At 35.1% G+C, this 24,203-nt stretch overlaps 2 protein-coding genes across 33 annotated transcripts in view; one reads left to right on the forward strand and one right to left on the reverse strand.

Annotated features, from left to right (window-relative positions):
- Positions 1-24,203, forward strand: part of LOC120627239 (dystonin) — a 257,601-nt gene that overhangs the window by 228,861 nt on the left and 4,537 nt on the right. For 16 of the 32 annotated variants that reach the window (XM_039895292.1, XM_039895161.1, XM_039895238.1 and 13 more), the window contains 31 exons: positions 246-404; positions 803-1,034; positions 1,424-1,612; positions 1,844-1,998; positions 2,442-2,453; positions 2,963-3,188; positions 3,748-3,880; positions 4,559-4,682; positions 4,907-5,027; positions 5,266-5,423; positions 5,563-5,714; positions 5,912-6,152; positions 6,327-6,422; positions 6,503-6,685; positions 6,849-7,008; positions 7,305-7,382; positions 7,751-7,870; positions 8,195-8,467; positions 9,398-9,521; positions 9,676-9,803; positions 9,886-9,962; positions 10,426-10,497; positions 10,983-11,015; positions 12,420-12,494; positions 13,138-13,309; positions 14,008-14,125; positions 14,683-14,792; positions 15,807-15,929; positions 16,552-16,669; positions 23,378-23,589; positions 23,956-24,113. In XM_039895292.1, coding sequence (XP_039751226.1) covers positions 246-404; positions 803-1,034; positions 1,424-1,612; positions 1,844-1,998; positions 2,442-2,453; positions 2,963-3,188; positions 3,748-3,880; positions 4,559-4,682; positions 4,907-5,027; positions 5,266-5,423; positions 5,563-5,714; positions 5,912-6,152; positions 6,327-6,422; positions 6,503-6,685; positions 6,849-7,008; positions 7,305-7,382; positions 7,751-7,870; positions 8,195-8,467; positions 9,398-9,521; positions 9,676-9,803; positions 9,886-9,962; positions 10,426-10,497; positions 10,983-11,015; positions 12,420-12,494; positions 13,138-13,309; positions 14,008-14,125; positions 14,683-14,792; positions 15,807-15,929; positions 16,552-16,669; positions 23,378-23,589; positions 23,956-24,113 — 4,332 coding nt within the window. Of the gene's footprint in view, positions 1-245; positions 405-802; positions 1,035-1,423; positions 1,613-1,843; positions 1,999-2,441; positions 2,454-2,962; positions 3,189-3,747; positions 3,881-4,558; positions 4,683-4,906; positions 5,028-5,265; positions 5,424-5,562; positions 5,715-5,911; positions 6,153-6,326; positions 6,423-6,502; positions 6,686-6,848; positions 7,009-7,304; positions 7,383-7,750; positions 7,871-8,194; positions 8,468-9,397; positions 9,522-9,675; positions 9,804-9,885; positions 9,963-10,425; positions 10,498-10,982; positions 11,016-12,419; positions 12,495-13,137; positions 13,310-14,007; positions 14,126-14,682; positions 14,793-15,806; positions 15,930-16,551; positions 16,670-22,645; positions 22,783-23,377; positions 23,590-23,955; positions 24,114-24,203 lie in introns of those variants that run through there. The other 16 variants (XM_039895364.1, XM_039895213.1, XM_039895361.1 and 13 more) reach the window with 12 other exon arrangements.
- Positions 19,426-21,290, reverse strand: LOC120627394 (protein wntless). Its single transcript, XM_039895398.1, has one exon. The coding sequence runs from the start codon at positions 21,194-21,196 to the stop codon at positions 19,559-19,561; it is 1,638 nt and encodes a 545-aa protein (XP_039751332.1). The 5' UTR covers positions 21,197-21,290; the 3' UTR covers positions 19,426-19,558.

Genomic DNA, 24,203 nt, shown 5'->3' on the forward strand with positions numbered 1-24,203 from the left:
GCATTATTCATTGTCGCCTGAGGATCCTCCGGTTTCGGAGTGAAACGTGCGTAGAGAGTACATGGCTAAAGATCTGTTTGGTGTATAACGATTGAAGAAATTATAAATGACACCATACAGGTTTCCGTGCTTTTCGCAAAGTTTACCAAATTAAGCTTATTTTTCATAGTATATCATGGAATTCCGCAAGACAACGCCTGCTTCTAAACAATACTTAACTCTACTATAATTTATTTTGTCTACAGAGATCAAATCGAAGAGAACAACGCTTTAATTGAAGACCTAGATAAGAGACAAGAAGCGTACCACGCGGTCCAGCGAGCTGCTAGCGATGTAATGGCAAAGGCAAATAAGAGCGACCCGGCTGTCAGGGACATTCGCAACAAACTAGACAAGCTTAACAAGTAAGTTTATAATTCACGTATTATTAGTATCTCTAAATGTCATATAGTTCAGTTATAATCCTATGTGAAAGGGAAAAATACACATAAATTACCAAAGCTTCTGATTCAGCAAAACTTTTATCAAACATTACAGACATTTCATTGAGACCTCTCCTTTCATTGAATTTGATATTCATCTATTTTCCGTTATTAAAGTTCTATTCTGTTAAAATATATATACCAGATTCATATAAATTTAAAGATCGTATCAGTGTTAGTTGTAAGGATCTAAATTTCATATCATTGTTTCGAATGAATATTGGAGTCAGATCCCATTGATCCAAGGATACTTGATCCCACATCGTGTGATCGGAGTGTGTCAAAAGTTTAAGAAGTACCTAACACAATAATATTTCCAGACTATGGGCCGAAGTACAAAAAGCATCAAGCGAGCGTGGGCAATCGCTAGACAGCGCTTTGGAAGTAGCGCGGAAATTCTGGAAGCAACTGGAAACTGTGATGGCTGCTCTTGGAGAGTTGGCTGATGCCTTGGCCGCACAACCACCGCCGGCTGCTCAACCCTCAGCGATACAGGCGCAACAAGTGGCTCTACAGGAGATCAGACATGAGATCGACCATACTAAACCTGAGGTAGATATGTGATATTATTTTTTTAAAGCAGATTGTAGCACTTAATCGCGGATGCTCCTAGCAAAGCAGTAGTTAATCCATTTTGCAATACTTCCTATAATATATACACAGCACAAGAGCTATTAAGCAGGGTAACTTTTATTTAAAAAATCATTTTCATGATAGATAGATAGATTATAGATAGATAGATAGATAGATAAATTCTTTATTGCACACAATTTGTAATATAAATTGAAAACATAAATATAAGAAGAATAAAAATGCGCAAAGGCGGTCTTATCGCTTTAAGTTTTTGAACACAATGTTCAAAAACTTACATAATATTGTATCAATATTATGTCAATCTTCCTATCGGCTTATTTTAATTTTCTTTTATTTCCATTAAACAGGTAGAAAAAGCCCGCAAAACAGGCTCTACCCTCATGTCAATTTGCGGTGAACCAGAAAAGCCCGAGGTTAAGAAGCACATGGAAGACCTTGATAGTGCATGGGATAACATCACCGCGCTTTACGCGAGAAGAGAGGAAAACCTCATCGATGCCATGGAGAAAGCCATGGAGTTCCATGACACGTTGAAGGTAAGGGTTGTTTTAACAAATATTCCTTCTTTATTAACGCAACCATTTTCGTATTATTACTTTACCTTCATATTTCAGAGTTGTAGAAAATTTAGATTAACGGCAATTTGTTTTATACAACTTAAAGACACAGTTTAAATGCATTTATTATATGTGTTATGACGGGGCCGCAGAACATGGGATGCTACATTATTAAATATTCTACAAAAAAACTTTTAATTTTATTTTTAGAATCTATTAGCATTCCTGGATAAAGCCGAGGATAAATTCTCGCGAATGGGTGCTTTGGGCTCCGACATCGACGCAGTTAAGCGGCAGATTGCGCAGCTTGCATCCTTTAAACAAGAGGTCGATCCGCATATGGTGAAGGTTGAAGCTCTCAATAGGTAAGACAGTTCATATCGAAACACGTGTTTATATTAACATATTGGTATTAGAGTTTTAAATTATACTCCTTTATGTTATTTTCTCTTAGAGTATCTGATAATTTTTGGATCAGTTATCAAAATTTAACATACGAATTACTTCGTACCTAATTGGTGCTGGATAACAACTAACCTTAATATGGGGACTAAGAGGAAATTTAGATCTAGATGTTAACAATTTTTTTAATGGAATATTAGTGACATAAATCTTTTAGCTTTCATCTAAAATCGCCCAGCCCCAATTAACTCCACAACTATTACAAAATAAAGAAACTATTTCACCCTTTTGATAAGCACAGTTTTTCTCTTCATTCACCGTTTCACTTAATTCTGTTAGTATTAACCCACAATAATCATGTACTAATGTTTTTCTATGCCCCTCCCCGTGCCGTCGTGATGAACAGGAGTTTGACGAGGCAAGGAATATTAATAATCATTCTGAGTGTGCTTTTGTTTAGTTCAGTTGCCGTTAAAAGTAGAGATGTTTGATGTTGTTATGTTTTGTGCCGACAGAGTTTTTTGGATGTAAAATAAAATGTATTCTGGTCATATTATATTCATATTTCTACCTGTACTAATATGACACTGTTATGGGGTATTTAACTGTACATCTCATTATGTTTACTTAGAGACGATTACAAAACAGTCAAATACCCTATTGATGTAACCGTACTTCGATGTTTTATGAACAAATTTTAGCTTGTTGCCTTGTTTTTGTTTTTGGATTCTGTTTCGCGATCTAAAGCGACTCTTTTTAACCCTGATATCATATGTTGGTGTTCTTCTTTTTAATTCTTATATTTTATTCCCTAATCCTAAAAGCATTTGTAATCTTAAAACTGTTCTTGTGTTTGGCTTTTTAATAATTTGTCAAAGTCATAAGATTTGCATCCAGAAGTGACTAAAATATATATTTCGTTACTAGGCAAGCAGCAGAGCTTACGGAACGTACGTCGTCTGAGCAAGCGGTGGCAATCAAGCAGCCTTTGAGCGAAGTCAATGCACGATGGGCAGCATTGTTGCGTGGCATGGTTGAGAGACAGCAGCAACTGGAACGAGCTCTTTTAAGGCTTGGACAGCTGCAGCATGCGTTAAGAGACACTCTCGCTTGGATCAAACATACCAGCGATACGCTCGATACGCTAACTCCGGTAAGTATGCTAGCTTTAGTTTTAAGTTAACGAACGTGGTTATCATTACCACTTCGCATGAATCGAGACATATTCGTATATATATGAACGCTTCATACCTCCCTTTAAATTTTTATACATGCAGGCCTCTACTTGAAAACAAATGAATTTATAACGCAATAGCCCGAAAGCTTGTGGGTTCTAAAAAGCACTTAAAACCTATATTTTGAAAACATGTTTACGGAAATATATATCAGAAAGCCGCTGTTCTGCTTGTACTAAATAGATAGTACTGGGGAACAGTCCTTTTAATGTATATGTGACGTAATTTACACGCTTCTGGAATACTAGTTTTTTAAAGTGATACGTAGTTATTGCAAAAATGTCATCTAAATCGGCCTAAAGTTTTAGCAAAATAGTAAAAAACACATGAACCTACAGTATTGCCATACATAATACTTACTTTCTTCATAACATCGTTAACGAATATCTCTTCGAGCAGTTTAAATACTTATGTCTATGCCTTTTTTATTTTTACTAGTTCATAAAATGAGCTAAGGTTGTGATTCTCCTAATACAGGTGGCGGGAGATCCTCAAATCCTGGAAGTAGAATTGGCAAAACTGAAAGTGCTAGTCAACGATATAGCGGCGCATCAAGCCAGCGTTGATACCCTCAACGAAGCTGGAGCGCAAATTGTGCAGCAGGGTACGGGTATGTCATGCCACGCGGTGCTTTTCATTACAACTCACCTTCTATTTTATGATTTCTTGCCATATATATACGTATAAACAGTGAGCGTACGCTCATTAAATTGTCCATACGGAGCTAAGACCAACCACGCTGCTGTGTAGGTCATAGATGATATACTACGTGTGAAGTTTTTCATAATGCTATCTCTGATTTCTCTGAATATTTTTAACTCCTGGCCGAATCCGTTTATATGTATTTCGTTACTTACTGAACTTTTATTTTTTAGGAAATCATTACTACAATCTTGATTTATTCAGACTATTGTTACAAAAATATTATCTCTACAATGATATCCATTATGTAAGCACTAACGCTTAATGCTTTTATGTGTGTTATCAACTATAATGTTCCATGCCACACCATTATTTTCAGTTTCACGAGTTGAACAACTATTTTCTTTAATACCTTTTTTGACAACAATACTCGTATCTCGATAAAAATACCATAATATTGATCTAATCATCATAAATAACTTACTTTCGCCAATTCCGTTGTACACATGTATCTCTCTAAACCAAATGGCCAGGTCTAGAGGTACAGTGAACGGTAGCATAAAAAAAAATTTCTTTGAACCTTTCAATTTATATGTGTTTCTAATAAAAAATGTTAATATAATATTATTTTATCGTCATCACTCAGGTTCAGACGAAGCAGGAGAAACAGCAGAAAAGTTGGCCACATTGAATAGAAAGTGGCGCGAATTACAACAAAAGGCCAGGGACCGACAAGCTGAATTAGAAGATGCCCTGCGAGAAGCTCAGAGGTAGGCAACCGTACGATTTTCAGATCTTATAGTTCTAGTATCGGATTCTTCCTCAAAAGAGAGGCGTTATACGTGCTGTTCTCAGCTAAATAAATATAGTTAGTTAGCCAGATTTATTTAAATATATTTACTTTGCTTATTCGCTGAATTGCAAAATCTCACTCTTATGTACTCTCCTTCAACTAACGATAGACGATGAAAACATTCAATATTATTTTCAACAGTTTCAACGCCGAGATCGGTGATTTACTTTCATGGTTGTCGGAAGTGGACAGTGTGATTGCAGCCTCAAAACCAGTTGGTGGCCTTCCAGAAACTGCAACTGAACAACTTGAGCGGTTTATGGTAAGTGACTTGTTATTTAACCCGTATCGGTTAAAGGATAATAAGTCGAAAAAAATTAAAATAAAACATGTGATCTTGTTGTACATAAATCCTTTAAATTAACAAAACTGGCAAGTCTAATTAAAGTGTTATCCTTTTCGCAATGTTGAGAAGGATAGTTCTATTTATAAATCTATCCACTTCGAGCCAATAATGTTAATCTTCTACAAGATTGTCCAACATCAAACTATTTCAACAGGAGGTATACAAGGAGATCGAAGCAAACCGACCAAAAGTGGAAGCTGTGCTTCAACAAGGTCAGGAATATATCAAGCGGCAAGACAAGCCCAACCTAACCTCTCAACTACATCTCAACTTGAAGAACTTGAAATCCAGATGGGATAATGTTACATCAAGGTAAAATAATGTATAGCATCGGAAAATAAAATTTAGTATAATTAAATATCATTTGTTGGTAATCACATTTATGGTTTGTCACAATTTAGATTTAAAAAATATATTTGTATTGTATTAACAACTAAATGTTTGAACTTAGGGCATCTGATAAGAAGATTAAATTGGAAATAGCTCTGAAGGAAGCTACGGAGTTCCACGATGCTCTACAGGCCTTCGTTGACTGGTTAACTAGTGCCGAGAAAACTCTTACCAACGCTAAATCGGTTTCAAGAGTTATGGAAACATTGCTGAGTAAGTTTACATTACAACTACCAAAGTAGCTATAAATATCAATGAGTTTATTTATTGGCACATAAATATTATACAAAGGTTTATCCTCCCAATGAAGAGCTCTCTTTACTTTTTATGGAGGTTCTTACACAATTTCATAAATATAATTTGAGAAAATACATAGGATAGCCCATAAAATAAAACATTTTTCATAACAGCTCAAGTGGAAGAACACAAGGCATTCCAAAAAGAGGTATCCACGCATCGTGAAACTATGCTTCAGCTAGATAAGAAAGGAACCCATCTTAAATACTTCAGTCAAAAGCAGGATGTCATCCTCATTAAGAACTTGCTGGTATCCGTACAGCATCGTTGGGAACGTGTGGTTTCTAAAGCAGCTGAAAGAACGAGGGCTTTGGACCATGGGCTTAAGGAGGCCAAGGAGTTCAACGATATGTGGTAAGTTTAATAAAATCCTCACTTCAATGCTCATACAGAAAATACTCACTACTCTCTCAGTCAGAAACAAGATTTATGTTCTACATATTATATTCTTATTTCAAATTATCGCCTTGTGTTCAGGGGGCTTACTTATTTCTATAAAAATAATACATTTATAATATGATTCCACAGGACCAATTTGATGAACTGGTTGGGTGATACCGAGCAGCAACTGGACCAGCTCAACTCTGAAACGACAGTAAACGATCCCGATAAAATCAAACTCAGGTATTTAAATAGTCGCTTAAAGAAATCGAAAACGGGCGCGTGAACCCTGGAACAAAATTTAATCAATTACCTTTTTTCAGATTAAACAAACACCGAGAGTTCCAGAAAGCGCTCGCAGCCAAGCAGCCTGTTTACGACCAGACTAGCAAAGTTGGCAAACAACTCAAGGATAAGGCCCCGAAGTCTGATGAACCAGTACTTCGCAACATGCTCACGGATCTTAAAACCAAGTGGACCACCGTTTGCTCCAAGGCTGTGGATAGGTAAGAAATAAGTGCTTATAAAAATACGCCTATTAAAGATATGTATATTCAGGAAACTATATATATATATATATATAGCCCACCAAAGAGCTATTGGTTGAATATCATTCTTATTAGAGCTTTCTTTTGCTTAAAAGTTTACTAGCGGTTTTTTTTTTCATAGACAACGCAAGCTAGAAGAGGCATTGCTCTACTCTGGGCAGTTCAAAGATGCGATGTCAGCTCTCCTGGACTGGCTTCAGAAGCAAGAAAAGGAACTATTCGCAGAATCCCCTGTACACGGCGACTTAGACACTGTTATGGCGCTTATCGAACAACATAAGGTACTATTTTTTTAAAGGGAAATGAGGATTTCACTGGAAACCATGTAGGAGTGAGAGAGATTGTTTTTTTCTGGATTTAGTGTTAAAATGTCTAGTGTGTGTACATTGCCGAAGATCTTTTAGGTCTGGGATATAAAGATTGAAGAAGTTATAAATAACACCGCACATTCTCCTGATTTCGCGGAGCATAGCAAATTATGCTTTATTTTCATTGTATTTAAAATGTTTTATTAAAATCTTTATTGCTAGACGTAGTTTATCCTTTATTGTGTCTTTATAATTATGTATCATTTCAGCAATTTGAAGAGGACCTGCATTCAAGGGAACAACAAATGCAATCTGTTTTGAGGACCGGCAAAGATTTGGAAGCTACGGTTAGTATTTTTGAAAGGGCTATAAAAAATAATAACATTACTTATAAATTAAGTACCTTAGCTTTCAATCATACAGTTAAATGTTTTATTTAATCATCTGCAGAAAGTGATTACGGTAAACATAAAAGTTGTTTGACCCGAGTTATCTTTCACCGTTTGGGGCGTAATTTTTATTTTGAGATAATAGATACTGCTTCTGCTTCTGGAACTTAACTAAGAAGCCTGTTCTTCAGTTAGAAACTCAAAGAAGATCCAAAATAATTAACGTCGTGCAATTACTTTAAAGCTTTTATGTTATAAGACGGTGGACTATGAAATATTGGCGCCCTAAATATATTAGATTAAAACAAATCCATACATTAATGCAGGTACCGCCAGAAGATGCTACCCATATAAGAAAACAATGCAGTGAGTTGAAGAAGGCATGGGATACAGTGCAAAGCCTAAGCGAGAAGAAGGCGCACAGATTAGAATTGGCATTGAAAGAGGTAAGAATGGATTTCAAATGCTATGATAATTTTAATCGTATTTTACTCGATTTGCTAGTTTCCGTGGTTACCATCGTTAAGTTAGTCGTGCGTAACGCATATCGTCATCGTCGTCGTCAACAAAACAGACACAAACAATGGAAAAAAAACAAAGATAATAAGAGGATATCAGGGTGCGACCTTACATGGTACAACCTGGAACTTCTCGTTAACCGGCGGAAGGCCATATCACTCAAAGTGATCCTTTAACGGTAACCTTAGTAAAAGAAGGTTGTAGCGAAATGAATAGTGGTGCATACCTTAAACTTAAATTTCTCTTAACAGGCGGAACGTCTACACAAATCGGTGAACATGTTACTCGAGTGGCTCTCCGACGCGGAAACCAAACTCCGATTCTCTGGACAACTGCCCGAAGGTGAACAAGAGACGCAGCAACAGTTACGCGACCACGAACGATTCGCGCGAGAACTGACAGAGAAACAGAAAGACAAAGACGACACCATCGCCCTTGCTCATTCCATCCTCAGCAAAGCACATCCTGACGCGGTTACGGTCATCAAACATTGGATAACAATCATACAGAGTCGGTGGGATGAGGTTAGTATGTTAAAGAATATTAATAATAATAATATCGCAGCAGCTAATGTCTATTTTCTATATTCAATCTATCCGTAATCTATATCCCAGTGCGGATTGGTGGTAACTCCTTCTCATTGTGGGAGGAGACCCGTGCCCTGTAGTGGGCCGGTAATGGGTCGACATGAAGAACGTTGATAATTCCAAAAAATATCCATAATTTTTGTAACAAAAAACAACTTTGCTTAGCAACTTATTAACATGTTACAAATAGAGTGAATATAAACAGAACAATTCCGTTTTATTATGAATCAGCGTGCATTTAAGGCGTGCGGTCGTAATACGAAATGTAAGAAAAACTAAAATAAAATTTATTTATTTTGATAATACCAATAACCTTGCAATTTTTAACCAAAACAATGTTTTTGAAGATAAATAGCCATCAATCGTCTTATCAGGATGTCGACGTACCGTTTTCTTTAATCAGCTAAGTACTTTTAATCTTCAACAATAATCGTTACGATTAATTTATATCTCGTATTCGCGCAAACACAGTGCGTAGTTTTGAAATTGGGTTTCTAGGTAGACTACTTAATATAGCAAATTTTATGTACTAAAATGAATACCCGGAACAAATCGTCAAAGTTTACAGTATCAGTGTTCCCATATATACGCATATTTAGCAAAGTATCCCCGGTACAGGTACGAATTAAAGACCAAAGAATAAGTTAAAGAGTCTGATTATCCGATATTTTATTTTAAAATAACATCAGAGAATTTACCAAATGAATAAAAGTAATCTGTATTCTGATAGATGTGGTCTAGTATGCATAAAATAGACATTCTAGACCCAGACCATTAATGAAGTTGGTTAAAATCCCACAAAGATTTTATATTTTTGTAGTATTTATGTTTCGCTATCCATAAACTGTAATTTTATTTTCTTATTAGGTATGGCAATGGGCGATGCAGCGTGGTGGCAAGCTGGAAACTCACTTACAGAGTCTCAAAGATCTGGATCTCGTTCTCGAGGAGCTATTGCAGTGGCTCACTGGACTTGAAACCACACTAATGAGTAAGTTGATGTGATTCGCTGCAATCGGTTTATTATAATTTTGGTCTATCTATTCTATAATATTCTTGCTATTCAGATAATTGTACAGTAGTATAATCTCATTATATAATTTTAAATAGTTCAGTTAATTTATAGTTAATATTTTTAATTCTAGCCTTGGAAGCGGAATCATTACCAGAGTCGATCGAGCTTTTGGAAGGTCTCATAGAAGACCATAAGGACTTGATGGAGCATACGCAAAAACGACAGAACGAGGTCGACCGTGTCTGTAAAGCCTACCAGGTATATGTCCAGTCAATTTAAATTCGAATAAAACATTCTATTCAAATAATTGCTCAATTAAAAACTAAATCTTTTCTCTTAGGTTAAGAGCCAAAGTCAAGGCCGCGAATCAACACCGCGTAAAGTTTCAGCTAAAATTGCAACCAAAGGAACACCGAGGTATGTTACAATGACATCTTTTCCTCTTGCTCTTGTACTATTTACCTATTAATATAAATATGAATATATCTAATTGTATTCAATTAAATCAGGCCACATTTTGAATAACAATGCTACAGAACTGGATTAGTAGATAGTACAGGAGCAAGGTGTTAAATGTCATGTAGTTTTTTTCGACAATATCTTATTGGCTGTAATATTATGTAACAGTTTTACTCTTTTAAAATTGAAATTAATGATTGAATATCGCCTCGAGTCGACGTTTTTTTTTTTTGTCGTTAATGTCGCGTCGAATTCGTTTATTAAGAGTAAAAAGTCACATTCATTTTTTATTTTTCCACACTGCTTTAAATATCCACGCAGCTATTTTACCGCTCATTCTTTCACTTTTGTTCATTTCGTTGTTTTCTTTCACTCGGCGCCATCTTGTGACGTCATTGCATGGTGTGAATGTTGCCATCAGCCGTGGCTCGCAGCACGATCTTCATAGGGAGAGATCGGTGTCGCCTGATTATTATGGCAGTAGACGTTACAGGTTTGTTATCTTTAATTCCTTCATTAATCACTATTCACTGGGTACATTTTATTATTATTATGGTTTAAAAAAATCTTTGTTCCTTTTATACTGGAAATAGTATCATGCCTATATAACACGGAAAACAAATTATTGGGAGAACATCATTTGTTATTCATTATTTAACTCTTTTCAGTTTAGAATCAATTCACAGGGGACACAAAATGGCTAAAAAAACATTTAAACTCACGACCCTATGTTATTTTCCGTACAAATAAGCCATTATGTGTCTCATATGGAAAATGCTTTATCTGTTAATTAATCAATGCCGTAATCCAAGAAAGACGTACCATTTCAATGCAACGGTGCATAAAGCTTGTGTGACTATAATATAGCCAACAGACACGTCTTTCTTTGATTACTTGAGGACAATACTAGCTTCATCTCGCTCTAACATGTGTAAATGTGGCTTTCTGTCTCGTTCATGTCACGCTTGGCGACGGCAGGTCCAGGATTCACAGTCGAAGTAGACGAGGAAGGTTTGATGTGGTTTTTATTCTAGGATTGTCTATTATTTTGAATGTCTATATAGGAATTCTGATAAAATATGCATGGTAAAAACGATTGAGTTTTTCTTACAATTTCTAAAACGTATTTTCTACGCAGTAATGGTTTTTAGCGATTATCTAATGACGATGATGAATGATGATAGAAGTACTGTAGACAAATAGGTATTTGTGAAGTTTCTTGCATGCGCTTTGTATATTGAATGTACTGCGTATTAAACATATTTAAACGTAGATAGATAAATAAAGTAGTAAGAAAAAATTAAAAGTACATATGTACTTACAAAGCGATTACATTCTAGACCAATCACTTCAAAGCAAAACTTATTCCTAAAAAAACTATTTTCATATCAAGCTGTACACCGTCTTAAGTGAACTCTAACTATTATTTTACAAACATTATTTATTATTATTGGAACGAGTACTCTTTTTATTGTGATAACAATGCATATCAATCTACTTTGGTAAAGTAAACCTTACGTACCTGGGTCTCTGGTCTCACTTCACACTGCGAACTGCTAACAACTACGACTGGGTTTGTAATATTTTTAATATTAATTAAATTCAGTTTACCATAACAAACTCGTTTGATGAGATATTTTTAAGATACAATCCTCATTTATAACTCTGCAAAAACAAAAATTAAGATATTTATTTGCCAAGGAATGAGAATACAAACTTAAAACATTCTCGGAAGACGAGTATATTTTTTGTGCATTGAGTGTACTTATTGAGAAGACAAACTCATCACTGAAGTGGGCGTTAGTCTGTCAATTTGCATGAACGACCGAATATCGTAATTCGACATCCACACTACACATGCCAATAGATATTTACTCTTTTAACACTAGCTTACCGACGTTTTGGTTAATAAAACTAAGTAAGTTAGAATCGTATCAAAGTAATATTATTTTACTCCTACCTAACTGATGAGTAGTCAATGATTTAATGATTAATTCAGAGAGATGTAGGGAAATTTATCCAATAACGCTACCTCTTGTGCAATTAGGTACGATTGCATAGACCTTAGTTGAACACATTTTTTAATTACCTTTGAATAATTGTCGAATTCCTAGTTTTGTATAAAGTTATATATATACTTAATATAAGTTATTATTTAATCTTGGCAGAACAATGAAATGCCAAAATATTACAAATTTGAGCGGAGGTAGGTAATTACATGCAATAAGGTTACTTGCACCTCTGGAGTCCAGTGTCTACACGAGTATGGTTTTGTTTTCTTAATACCTGACACACAAAGCTCAGTCGTCAGTCCGCTAACGTCTCTCAACACAACTAACAAGCCTCAGCACCACTAACAAGGTATGGGTATGTGCGTTTGTAAGTCCGTGTGTTTTATATTGATGTGTGCTACAGTCGCGTGAGTCCGGGCCGAGATTCTCCGGACCGCCACCTGCCGCATTATGGGCCGCGATTCCCGCCGAAAGGAAGGTAAGGATATCGCTAAATCATACATCGGACTTGTAAATTAAACTTTCCAACCTTTCGGTGTTCATCCACTTAAACATGTACATTTTCTATAGCTTTAACTGTATTCAAAGTACTTTAGACGATAGATTAAGGCATATGATGAATAGTTTAAAAACAAATCTTTGGAGTTATATAATGTATTTTATCCAATTTCAGTGAATGCTTATATAAGTATTTTCATTATATTTTTGGTATATTAATATGGGATTTTGTACATACCTTTAATGTTTTTGCTTGGTTTTATTTAAGCTGTACTAAGATGACTGGAAGCAGCATGGCGTAGCTATATTATGGTCCACGATATATTACAAAAAAAAAAATAGTTTGCATCATAGTGTCTTCGATTATTTAGCGATTAAATATTGAATAATAAATCAATATAAAATAATAAAAAAAATCCAATTCTGTTCAAAACAAAATATCTATTAAATTAATTAAATTGTCAAGCTTTTAAAATGGTGTTATCCTTTTGCACACAAAGCATAGTGAAAAGGATGGCAATACTTTTACACTTTGCAATTTAGTTTAATTTAATGAAATGGGTACAACAGAGTTGGCACCAATATAATTTTATAACACGCTACATAACATTATTTTTATACAGCAAAGGGGCAGAACCGGAGTTCAGGTCACCACGTGTTAAGCAACTTTGGGACAAATGGCGCACAGTATGGCTGCTTGCGTGGGAGAGGCAGAGACGCCTACATGAGCGTCTGGCTCATTTGAAGGAGTTGCAACGAGTCTCAAACTTCAGCTGGGATGATTGGAGAAAGCGGGTATGTAAAATTGAACTTTATTTCTTACCCTATAACCGTTACTTAATATATCATGCATTGGAATGTAAATATATATTCAATCCAATCACTCGCTTCACATAAATTCCAGCCTAGTTTTGCGCATCTGTCGACGCAAAGATATATTACCTTGATTATAACCTTGACCATAATAAAATTATATATATATAGCAGTCTAAAAGTGTCTGCAATATTAAGTCGCTCACAAATTGCTAACCTAGGTATAATAGTTTAGTTTGGTACTTTATGTCCGTAAAAGTAATAAAAGTTGAAAGAGCGAAGGCGCTCAGATAATAGCTTGCGTCAGTGATGCCAACTGCTCAAATTGTTTTCCCCTAAGCCTATTTTAAAATCCCCTAAATTCGATAAAAAATCTAATGAACAGAATACAAACCTTTTAGCTCTTTTTCTGTCTCCCATTTTTTTGAATAATTTTGTGTATTGCTTTTCAAATTCTTATTTTCTTTAGGCATTTTTTTAAAGATTGATAAAAAATTTATTATTAATATTTAAAATCCCCTTTTTCAAATACTTCCCTCTAAATTTAGGGGAAAATCCCCAAGTTGGCATTGCCCCCAACTGGCTTGCGTTGCAGTTGGACTCACCTATTTTTTTTTCCATATCTAGTATAGTTGCCTTTTAAATAAATCGAAACATAATAATTAAAACTTTGTTCTCAGTTCCTGAAGTTCATGAACCACAAGAAGTCTCGCCTTACCGACCTATTCCGGAAGATGGACAAAGATAACAACGGGCTCATATCGCGTAACGAATTCATCGACGGAATCATCAACACCAGTGAGAGATTTTCTTACGTATTTTGGAATTTGGATATACTGTAGATATATAAATACTTACTTAGATGACAGCAGATTAAGTATGGCCATACGTGATACGAGCCACCGCCGGTTCTTAAGGAATTTGATTTCTTTTAGTCCTGCGTGATATTTCTTAGGTGAATATACTATTAAACGGCAATTAGTCTCTGTTTCTTTAGGCCTTTTCTCCAGTAATTTTTTTATTTGAGTAAGTAGATACAATATTTTCATTTGGTAGGTAGATAAGCACCTACAAGCACTGTTAGTAGTTAGGTATGTATGATGTAGGTAGTTATATCTACATCGTTCTTAACTGATTAGAAATAAAATTCCTAGAAACCAGTTTCCTGAATAACATTATTAAGACGTCATTGGGGTGTTCTTAAAAATTACCGTTACTAGGTCAACCTTTATTAAATGTGAATTATAGAGAACAGGAACGAATATTTAATTTTAATCTGGCAAATAATAAGCAGATCTTTATAAAAACCGGGTTTTCAAATTTTCCATTTAACTAAATAAGTACCTCTAATGCAGAATTCGACACATCGCGATTGGAAATGGGCGCAGTGGCAGATTTGTTCGACAGAAACGGTATTGGCCTCATAGACTGGGAAGAGTTCATCGCTGCGCTCAGGCCAGACTGGGTAAGTATCATCTGTTCGCTTTGTTCATTCAAAGGGTGGCATGACGAAGACGGATGGCCATCCGAACTACCTACACAATAAAAAACATGAGTTGCGATTCGATATTGGTATAGGTTTGGTAAGCAGTTCACTCTCGTCATAATATAGGAGCTGATGGCGAAGTGCCGGAAGAACTCCTAACCGTTAATAGATCTATAATTTTTGTCAAAAAAAAACGATTTCATAAACTTTAGTGGTTTAAAAAAACCGTTTTTACACAACGCAAGAAATACATATTTTTAACATCATTTTTATGTCGGTGCCAAGTCAAATATTATAATTACTAAGAACTTTCCTCGTAACAGTATAAATGGGAACGGTATACAAAGTATAGGTATCTATATTCAGTAACTTTTAGGCTTTACTTGGCACAGACTTAAAAAGCTTACTTCTTGCTTTTAGCTGTTAAACAAAGTCAATTTTTTTTTTTTAAATTAAAATTCTCGTCGGCCAACCCGCAAGTAATTGCCACAAACTCGCTGGCTCATCTAGAATATACTAACGTATTCGCCAAGCATGTAGCTGCCCTATTTGTGTTTGTTGTGGTTCTGTTTGGCTCGTGTTTGGTGTTTGTGACAAACAGCAAGGGTTTGGGCGGGCCATTATGTTCCAAGCGACTCTATCCTATTATTAAACATAATATAACAATGATTAAATTGTTCCTGTACCATAAAGCGTCCTTTGCGCGTCTTCCGAATGTTAATGCAAGCAAAACCCAAAGACTGAAAACATTCTCATCACGCAAACATTTTCCAGTTGTGGGAATCGAACCCACAGCTTGGCCAATTGGCGCAGACCCTGCCCACTGCGCCAATCGCCCTCAAAAAATATAAATGCTATATAAAACTTCATCAATTTTGATGCAGTGTTCGAGTCGAATAAAGGTAACAAATAAATAAATCACTAGACTTTCGCTTTTATGATATAGAATGGCGGAATTGTTTGACACATTGAAAATACAATCTCGTCCTACAGGTGGAAAGGAGAGGTCCGCCATCGGACGCGGATAAAATTCACGACGAAGTTAAACGCCTTGTAATGCTGTGCACATGCCGGCAGAAGTTTAGGGTATTCCAAGTTGGAGAAGGAAAATACAGGGTGAGTGGTTTTATTGATTTTATAAATAATTGCCTTAAAACGAAATTTTTCATTCATCTGTCTGATGTTGAATAGAACTAGGTATCTCCATATAAGTCCCGGGATCGAAACACGTTTAAAAATCTATTTTGAAAGTAGTGGCTTTCAAGGTCGTTGCCTCATAAAAGCAACAGTAGGTATATAATAAAAACCAAAGTTAAGAGTTCAAAAAATTAAAGAGTCCTTTATAGTGATTTTACTCCATATCTTCGTGAAATCTCCACCGATATCTATAATTAATTAATTCGCCATTTGAAAGGTTAACAGTCTATTTAGAAAATACATAAATTATCGGAAGACTTTAGAGATGAAAAAAAGGACGAAGAACTACATTTCATTTAGATTTTAGGAATTCCCTAAAATCTAAATGAAATGTAGTTCTAGTACAAACCATAATGTGTTTGTTTTATTCTTATTATTCTTAACCAATTAATGTCCCACGCCTGGGCAATGGCCTCCTCATAGGAGAAGGATTAAAAGAAAAATACACACGCTACCTCCAATGGTAGTTCGCGGGCTATACTTTATTTGGTATAGCCAGCTCGTGCGGCACTTTAGGCTAAGACAAGGGTGTTGTCGCCAGTTTGGAGACTCGCAGAAACTACGCCTCGTTCGCATCCTACGTTCCACCGTCATGGTGCGCGTAGGCGGCGGCTGGGTGGCGCTCGACGAGTTCCTAGTCAAGAACGATCCTTGCAGAGGTACGTACCAACAGCGTATCATCAACACACACGCAAACACACGCGTGCTCAAACATGCGCCACACAAACACACGTACATGCACATTTCCGTCACTTTCATTGTTATTCATTGCCGTTGACATGGAAAACCAAGATGGTCGCTTGTTAAACATGAACCAGATTATCCAAAACAATTAACTAGAGCGTAGGATAGCAGCAATCTGCTATGTCCAATTGCTTCATCTTTGGACATAAGCAGATTACTACTATTTTACTTACTATAATCTCGGTTTTTTGGGTTTTTCATATCAACTTACTCATATACACATAACTTTAACTGAACTTAATTATTGTGAGTTGAGTGCAAGTAAAATAGTTCATTTATTTTACAATGCTTCGGGATTAAAATGATGGTTTGAAAGGTTTTTTTTATTTTCACGTCTATTAAGCTTAGTTTAAGTTCTTGGCAACACTATTCATCATGATTAAAATGACAATAAATATCTATTTAATAAAGCTCTGCATTCCGGATCGATGTAAGGGTCACTAGGTACAAACAGACAGACTTATTTTCAAAATCGATTATAAAGAAGGTCTACTTTAAATTAATTAATTGACAATTATCAGACCTTATTATGTAAATGGTTTAAAAAGATCCTGTGTACTTTTTTTTTAACTGTCATCAATTTGAAAGTTCTCATAATCTTAAAATATATAAACTAGCTTAAAGTTTTAATAATAAAGTGTATTTTCTTTTTTGGAAATAACCTTCTAAAATATTGATTTTGGTAACACAGCAAAAGTATATGTCTGTCTCATAATATTCATGTTGACACAAGTAAATAGACATCCACACAACACTCATATAGATAAATAAAACCACATTGTCACTATATAAGCATAGGCGTAGCTAAAATAAAATATACATGATTCTAGTATGTAAAACATTTCTGCAAAAGACTAATTAGTACACTTGAAAATCTGTTCAGGCATTTTCAAGTATGGTGGAATAATGAAACTAGTGAAAAAGAATGAATGTTTTTCATCAAAATAGTTATATTGATTTCATTTTAGATTGGTGTAATTAATTATTTAACAAGTTAGAAAATGTATTGTATGAATCACAAATTATCGTTGTTATGCCTATGTTTATCTATATATTATACACAAATCTGTTACTTAAGAAACAACACACACCTATCCCATGTCCATTTCATCACCGTCACATGGTTTACCACATTACATTTATATTTTGCCTCATCAGAATTTAATAAATTAATCATATTATAAACTTTATCTGGTTTTAGACTGGACAGACAGTTTTAATGACTAAGATATAGTTCTAGACATCTTTGTAAGGTGTACTTATTTTTTCGTTTTCTCATTTTAACTGTTCTATCTGTCTAAATACTCCAAATTAGGCAAAAAATTTCATATTTCAAATTTAACTTGTCAATAACATATTGGTAAAATAATATAACATTGAATGATAGCTAATTTAATCAATTGATTAATTAAAACTTAATCACATAAATTACTAGAAATACGATAGTATCTGTTGTCCAATATTTACTTAGTGAAGTTGTTAACAAATCTCTGTCACTTGGTCACTATACAATATTTTGAAAAATTAATAAATTGGTAACTTTGTTATGTTATAAAATTTTAAACAAAAGCGAAAATGGACAACAGATCCAGATTGAATTTCAGTGATATAACTTAATGAGCAGAAATTAATATTGGTACTTCTTAACTAAGAATTGAAGTCATTTCTTATTTATGAAAAAACGCATATATTGCATGAATACATACATATTTTTTTTTAAATAACTGCTCATTTAATTGTCAGTTTTCAAGTTTTAAAACCATAACCATGGATAATATTTGAGTATTATTATTATTATAAATTGTTTACCGAAAAGTAAAATATTTAACTGAGTTTTAATATTACTGATGTTTTTATATTATGACAATTTAAGTATACTGTGTTTTATTGACATTCTGTTTGGATGAATAACATTTGCAAAACAGAAAGTCAATTGGTGAGTATTATTTAAATAAGCTATTTAATTATTTTGTCCTCATAATATTCAAAGTGTCAATCTGTAACTTCAGTTCAATGTGTTAACCCCCATAACATGGGAATTTTATTATTGTCCAATAACAGGTGTTGACGGGCCCCAACATATATTGTTTTGAGTGTTTGTAAGATAGACAGGTGTTAAATAACCAAATAACAAATATTTATAATTTTTTTAATTCTAAATCCAGTACAAATGTATCTCACAAACTACAATTTCTTAAATACAAAAATTACAATAGAAAAAGCTGGCAACATCATAAAAAATACAATTCAAAAGTAGAAAAATCAAAAAATACAATTCAAAAGTAGAATAATAATTATCACAGAAAAATTTAAGTAATTTTTAAATGGCAAGATTTATATGTAACATCAATTAAAAAAAAAACATCAGTTAGTTTCCTTAAAAGCATATCAAGGTTTAGTAGTCTCAAACTTAGATGCTTAATGACTCAAAAGTATGCTTAGATAAACTTGTTCTATGACTCATATTAAGTTTGAATTAATTTTACAAGAATATCAGAAATTGACAAAGCTTTTGCAATAATATCAAATATTACTAATACCATATTATTTCATATTAATGATTACTAGAACATTACAACTAACGTTAGACTAAGGTTACAGTACTACAAGCATAAGATAAGATTTCTTAACTTGGAATTCAAATGGCAAATATTTGAGTACAAATACTATGTGAATAATACTGTTTTTTAATATTAACACTAAATATGGTGTCGACTACATTGTTTCTGCTCTAAATCCTAGAAAAGAGAAACAATAAATATGGTGAGATTCTAATTAAATATAATAAAGCCCAAAATCTGTAACTAGTCAACAGTAGCCTTCCTAATAAAAGAAGTTAGTGATGAAATCTCACTTCTTTCGGTTGGCAATGGGCTAAATTCATGTTCCTCACTCAAATTCAAATTCTGAGTATCAGAAGTGTTTTCATTAGCTGGCCAGCGCTTGTGACTGGGTGCATATAGTACCAGCAAAGAAAATATGTATATATTCCACATTCCATATACACCAGTGAAGAATGCTGAAGTGTACTCAAGTTCAATATTGTCATCCCATTTCCACTGGCCTTCAGCCACTTGGCCCAAAATAAAGCCAATCACAGTAAGAGCAGCACAAAGCAATGTGGCCAACATCATGAACATGAACCGGTAAATGATTCCTTCATAACGCAAGCGTCGCACTGAACTCATAGTTGGTAAACTCTGACGCTTTTGAGATATATTCAAAAAAACTTTCCAGATCATATAACAAAGGAACAAAAAGTATACCCCAGTTGATATACCAGCCAATATTATGAAAGTCAAGGCTAAGTTTGTGCCCAAATCTGTAACCCAGATTGAGTAGAATGGGTTCCGCAACTGAACACCTCTCTCACACATATCAAATATAAAAAGTGAAATGCAACCCATAGCAACAGCACTCAAATGACGCCAGTATTGTTTGAGAGAGCTTTGAGCAGATGTGTCTTGTATCAACATGTGTTCCCCCGCGAATACCAGCCAGAAAGAAAATAGCATTGCATAAAAAACTCCTTGTCTAATATCTCCCAAAAGTAGCATAAATGGTAAGTCAAAATGCAATGTCAAATATTCTATAGGTGCATTTAGAAAGCACAAAGCTATTCCTAAGCTTAGCAGCATCTTCTCCAATAAAACAGGTTTTCTTTCCAAAATATGAATCCGCCGCCAGAACCAAACTAGTATTGCAATGATACATGGAAAGAATACTGTTTTTAATGAAAGCCACACTTTAGTAAAGCCCCCATTTTGGTTGATAACTGTCACCCACATGTCTTGTATGTGGCCAATGTGAGCATTCATATCTGGTGTGTCAACGGGTAGCCGTAAATTTAACAAATAATAGTCATGGTATAGTGAGCCAAGTTCAAACAGGGGCACAGCCGAGCAGTTGTATAAGTAATTCTCTGATTTAATATCAATATCACAGTCTAGAACTCTCTTCTCTACCGATTGTGTGTATAATTTCCATGCATTATCCGGATCGCCTTTGTTTCGATAAGCTAGCCGCGCATCTATTGATAAAGCACTACGCGGCGCCACTTCCATCTGAGAGTGGTATCGAATGTCCACTTGTAAAACGCCTATTAAATTCTGTTGCCATCTCGAGTAGTCGTAAGTCTCGGACTCTCGGGGCACCGGCATTTGAAATGCAAAAACTATATCCCGTTCGGACACGTCGTGGTGAATCCGGTGAAGGTCGACCTTCTCGCAAATACCTGCACCGCGATTGTAGAACCACTTTGTGGTATCATTTTTCATTATAGACGTATCTTTGCATACAGTCCCGAGGATGATTTGCGCGTTCGCTGGTACGGGCGCGACTAATCCACCGATTAAGAAACATACAATTTGACACAGCAAAAGAAAAGTCACTAATATTGTGAGCTTCCGCCCGCTCAGGTTTTCGATTATCGTCCCCGCCATTTTGCGTTTTGACAGAGTGTATTAATTTAGTATTCTCTCACGTGAATCGACCGAACTCCATTTTCCATTGTTGTTGAAACCGACGCTAAATGAAATTGACTGGATGACATTGACATGCGCAGTATCGGTCTGTTAGTGATGTTGCCAGCACGCGGTCCTTTGCGAATAACGTTATAACGTTATGTAGTGATAAAGAGTTATTTTTATTAAACTTGATGTAGTTGTTTAATTAAAATAGTTTTATAATTCATTAAATTAAATCTTAAGAGATAAAATATTTTGTTAGCAAACGATTATGTACAACTTAAAATTCCGTTGGTATTATAGGCTCTTGGCGTTTTTTTAAAACTTAACAGCTATCAGCAATATCGTAGGGCTAAAAGTAAATACCGTTTATGTCCACAATTATTGATGTTGCTACTAATTTACTAATTCGTATTCGCTTTGCCCAATCCACCTCCTTTATCCTTATTTTTTTATATATTATTTTTATTGCGTTTGATCCCTTTTAAACCTTATTTTATGTAGTTTCATTAGTGCTACCGCTGCCTGATCCGAGTAAACCGGAACAGCATGAGGCTTGTTGTCCGCTCGGTAATTAAATATGATTTGCAATGGAATCATTCTATTATGAAAAACTTCCTTATTGTTTTTAAGACCCCACCTAATACTAAATAATATTTTTAATAATTTAAGATAACTCCATTGCAGATTCAGATTCTTTGGTGTGGCTTAACAAATTTAGTTAATGTTGCCAGAAGTAATATATTTTGCTATATTTTATATTACGCTTCTTACGATATTTGTAATATGTAAGCAAAATATATGGAATCATTAAATAAAGCTGTTAATAATATTGACGCCTACGTTGGTTGTATTATGGTGAACTCTTAAGAAGTTTAAAGTTATTTTGCTTGTACATGTTTCCGTAACTAAGCATGTTTTAGAATTTATTTGCATACGGTATTTTTTAATTATATTTAATTGTATATAGTTTTATTTACAAGTCAAGTGCAAGATCATATCATCAACTTTCTTATTAAGTAGTTCACGTTTCTTTAATTTTATTGAGAACTGCAATTTATTAAAAGTTGTGTCAATATCATATTGAAACATAAAAGTACTGAATTGCACTTGATTTGTATGCATATATTTTGGTGGAAGTGAAAAAACTAATTGTATTTTATAATTCCTATCCTAAATGCACACTTACATTTTACATTGTTTGATTTTATTTTGTTAATTGCGTTATGTTCGTTTGTTTTTGTATGACATGTTCTGATTTTGTTTGTTGTTTTTTCCTTTTCCTTACTACCAATGCACGCTCCTTATTTTTTTACACTTTTTGTGTTTATTTTTTTCACCTATCCTTTTACCAAACGGTTAATTTCAACCTTCCCAATCCCTCCCTTATTGTGATCCTGCACATCGGACGCCGCCCGCATGCAGCCAAGGGTCGCACCAACATCGAACTGCGAGAACAATTCATTCTGGCCGATGGAGTGTCGCAGAGCATGGCGGCGTTCAGACCGCGTACGCCTCGTTCTAACACAAATACACCTCCATCCACTGGACCTATAACCAAGGTAAGTAGCTACAAATTGCTATTTTGTTATTTTTATGGAAAACCTTTCCTACAGGATAGAACATATTGAGCTATAATTATTACGCACATATACTACATAAAGCGCACAGTAGTGTAGAAGGGAGCAATTCGGTTTGGGATTTTTTTCTCGCTTTTCTGTTGCATCTTGTACATGGATTACTGTCATCCATTTGCAAGAGGCATCGTCGTGGTTGCAGCATGCAATGAGCCCGTAGCGTTGTCGCATTGCATTAGTGTGCTCATAGCTACGCATCGCAGCACAGCTCGTGTAGTGTTCGGTGTTGTTTGCTAGTTGTACCTTTCATTGGATCCACTGCATTGGCGAGGTGGCACGTCAGCGAGTATGGATTTTATGGTAGGTAACATATTTTGTTACTCCCACTCCTGCTAAATCCCTTCTTACCCATATCAAACCTATTCGCGAGTCCGTCGGCTAAGCGTGTGGACAATTCTTAATCTGGTCTCGTAATAACGCGTTTCGGCTAATAGATTGGCACTATGAAAAACAGACATATCGTTCGTATGTCCCTTCCATCCTTAATGAACGGCTTCCGGTTTTGTATTAATGCGTTTAGCGGAGGAGTTTATGGAGCAGCTAAGGCCTATATTTGAGGCTCTCAGGCAACGGGAGGAGCTTCCGTGTTCGTACCCGCTCCACGTGGGTTCAACACATGGCACTAAGCAAGCTTTCATTTACGGCCATTCAAGATCGCAAGGATCAACGACGCCTGGCGCTCATCACTATACACACCACCATGGATACCAGCCTTCTCCGGGATACCACTGGGTAATGCATAGGCTATGTGAAAGTTTGGCAGTTGATTGCACATTTATAAAAAGTTGACAGCTGGCATTGAGTTTGGTTTTTTGTGTTGTTTTGTGTAATTCTGTGTTTTAGATATTATGTACTTACTTAAGACTAAACCGTCGAGTCAATTGTAGCTAGCATGCAGATTTAATGTAATTGCTAAAGAAATTATAGAAAATACATTTGTCTTTAAATTCTCTATTTTCATATGATTTTTTTTCGTCCAACTTAAATAAGCTATTTTAATGCTAAGTGTTCTTGATTGATTCTAATATAATTAAATGTGTTGGGTTGGTTTAGTGGTAGACTTGTTTAGTAAGATGTTAACCTATTTTTGCAATATAGGTACGAGAGCGCACAGTTCGTTCAGTGCCAATGTCAACGGGTGCAGCTGCTGGTCGTGCCTCGAGGTCTTCTCTAAGCGCGGGAACACCTGACTCGCTTAGTGATAACGAAGCTGCTAGTGGTCTCGGTCAAAGATATAGAAAACCTAGTGTGCCAAGGTAATTAACATATGACTGAATTTATTCAATATTTTGTAACATTATTGTCTTCGTATCCGTTGAAGCTGAAAAAGCTTTATCTATTCACTA

Source organism: Pararge aegeria, chromosome 1, assembly GCF_905163445.1.
Source record: "Pararge aegeria chromosome 1, ilParAegt1.1, whole genome shotgun sequence".
Taxonomy (NCBI): domain Eukaryota; kingdom Metazoa; phylum Arthropoda; class Insecta; order Lepidoptera; family Nymphalidae; genus Pararge; species Pararge aegeria.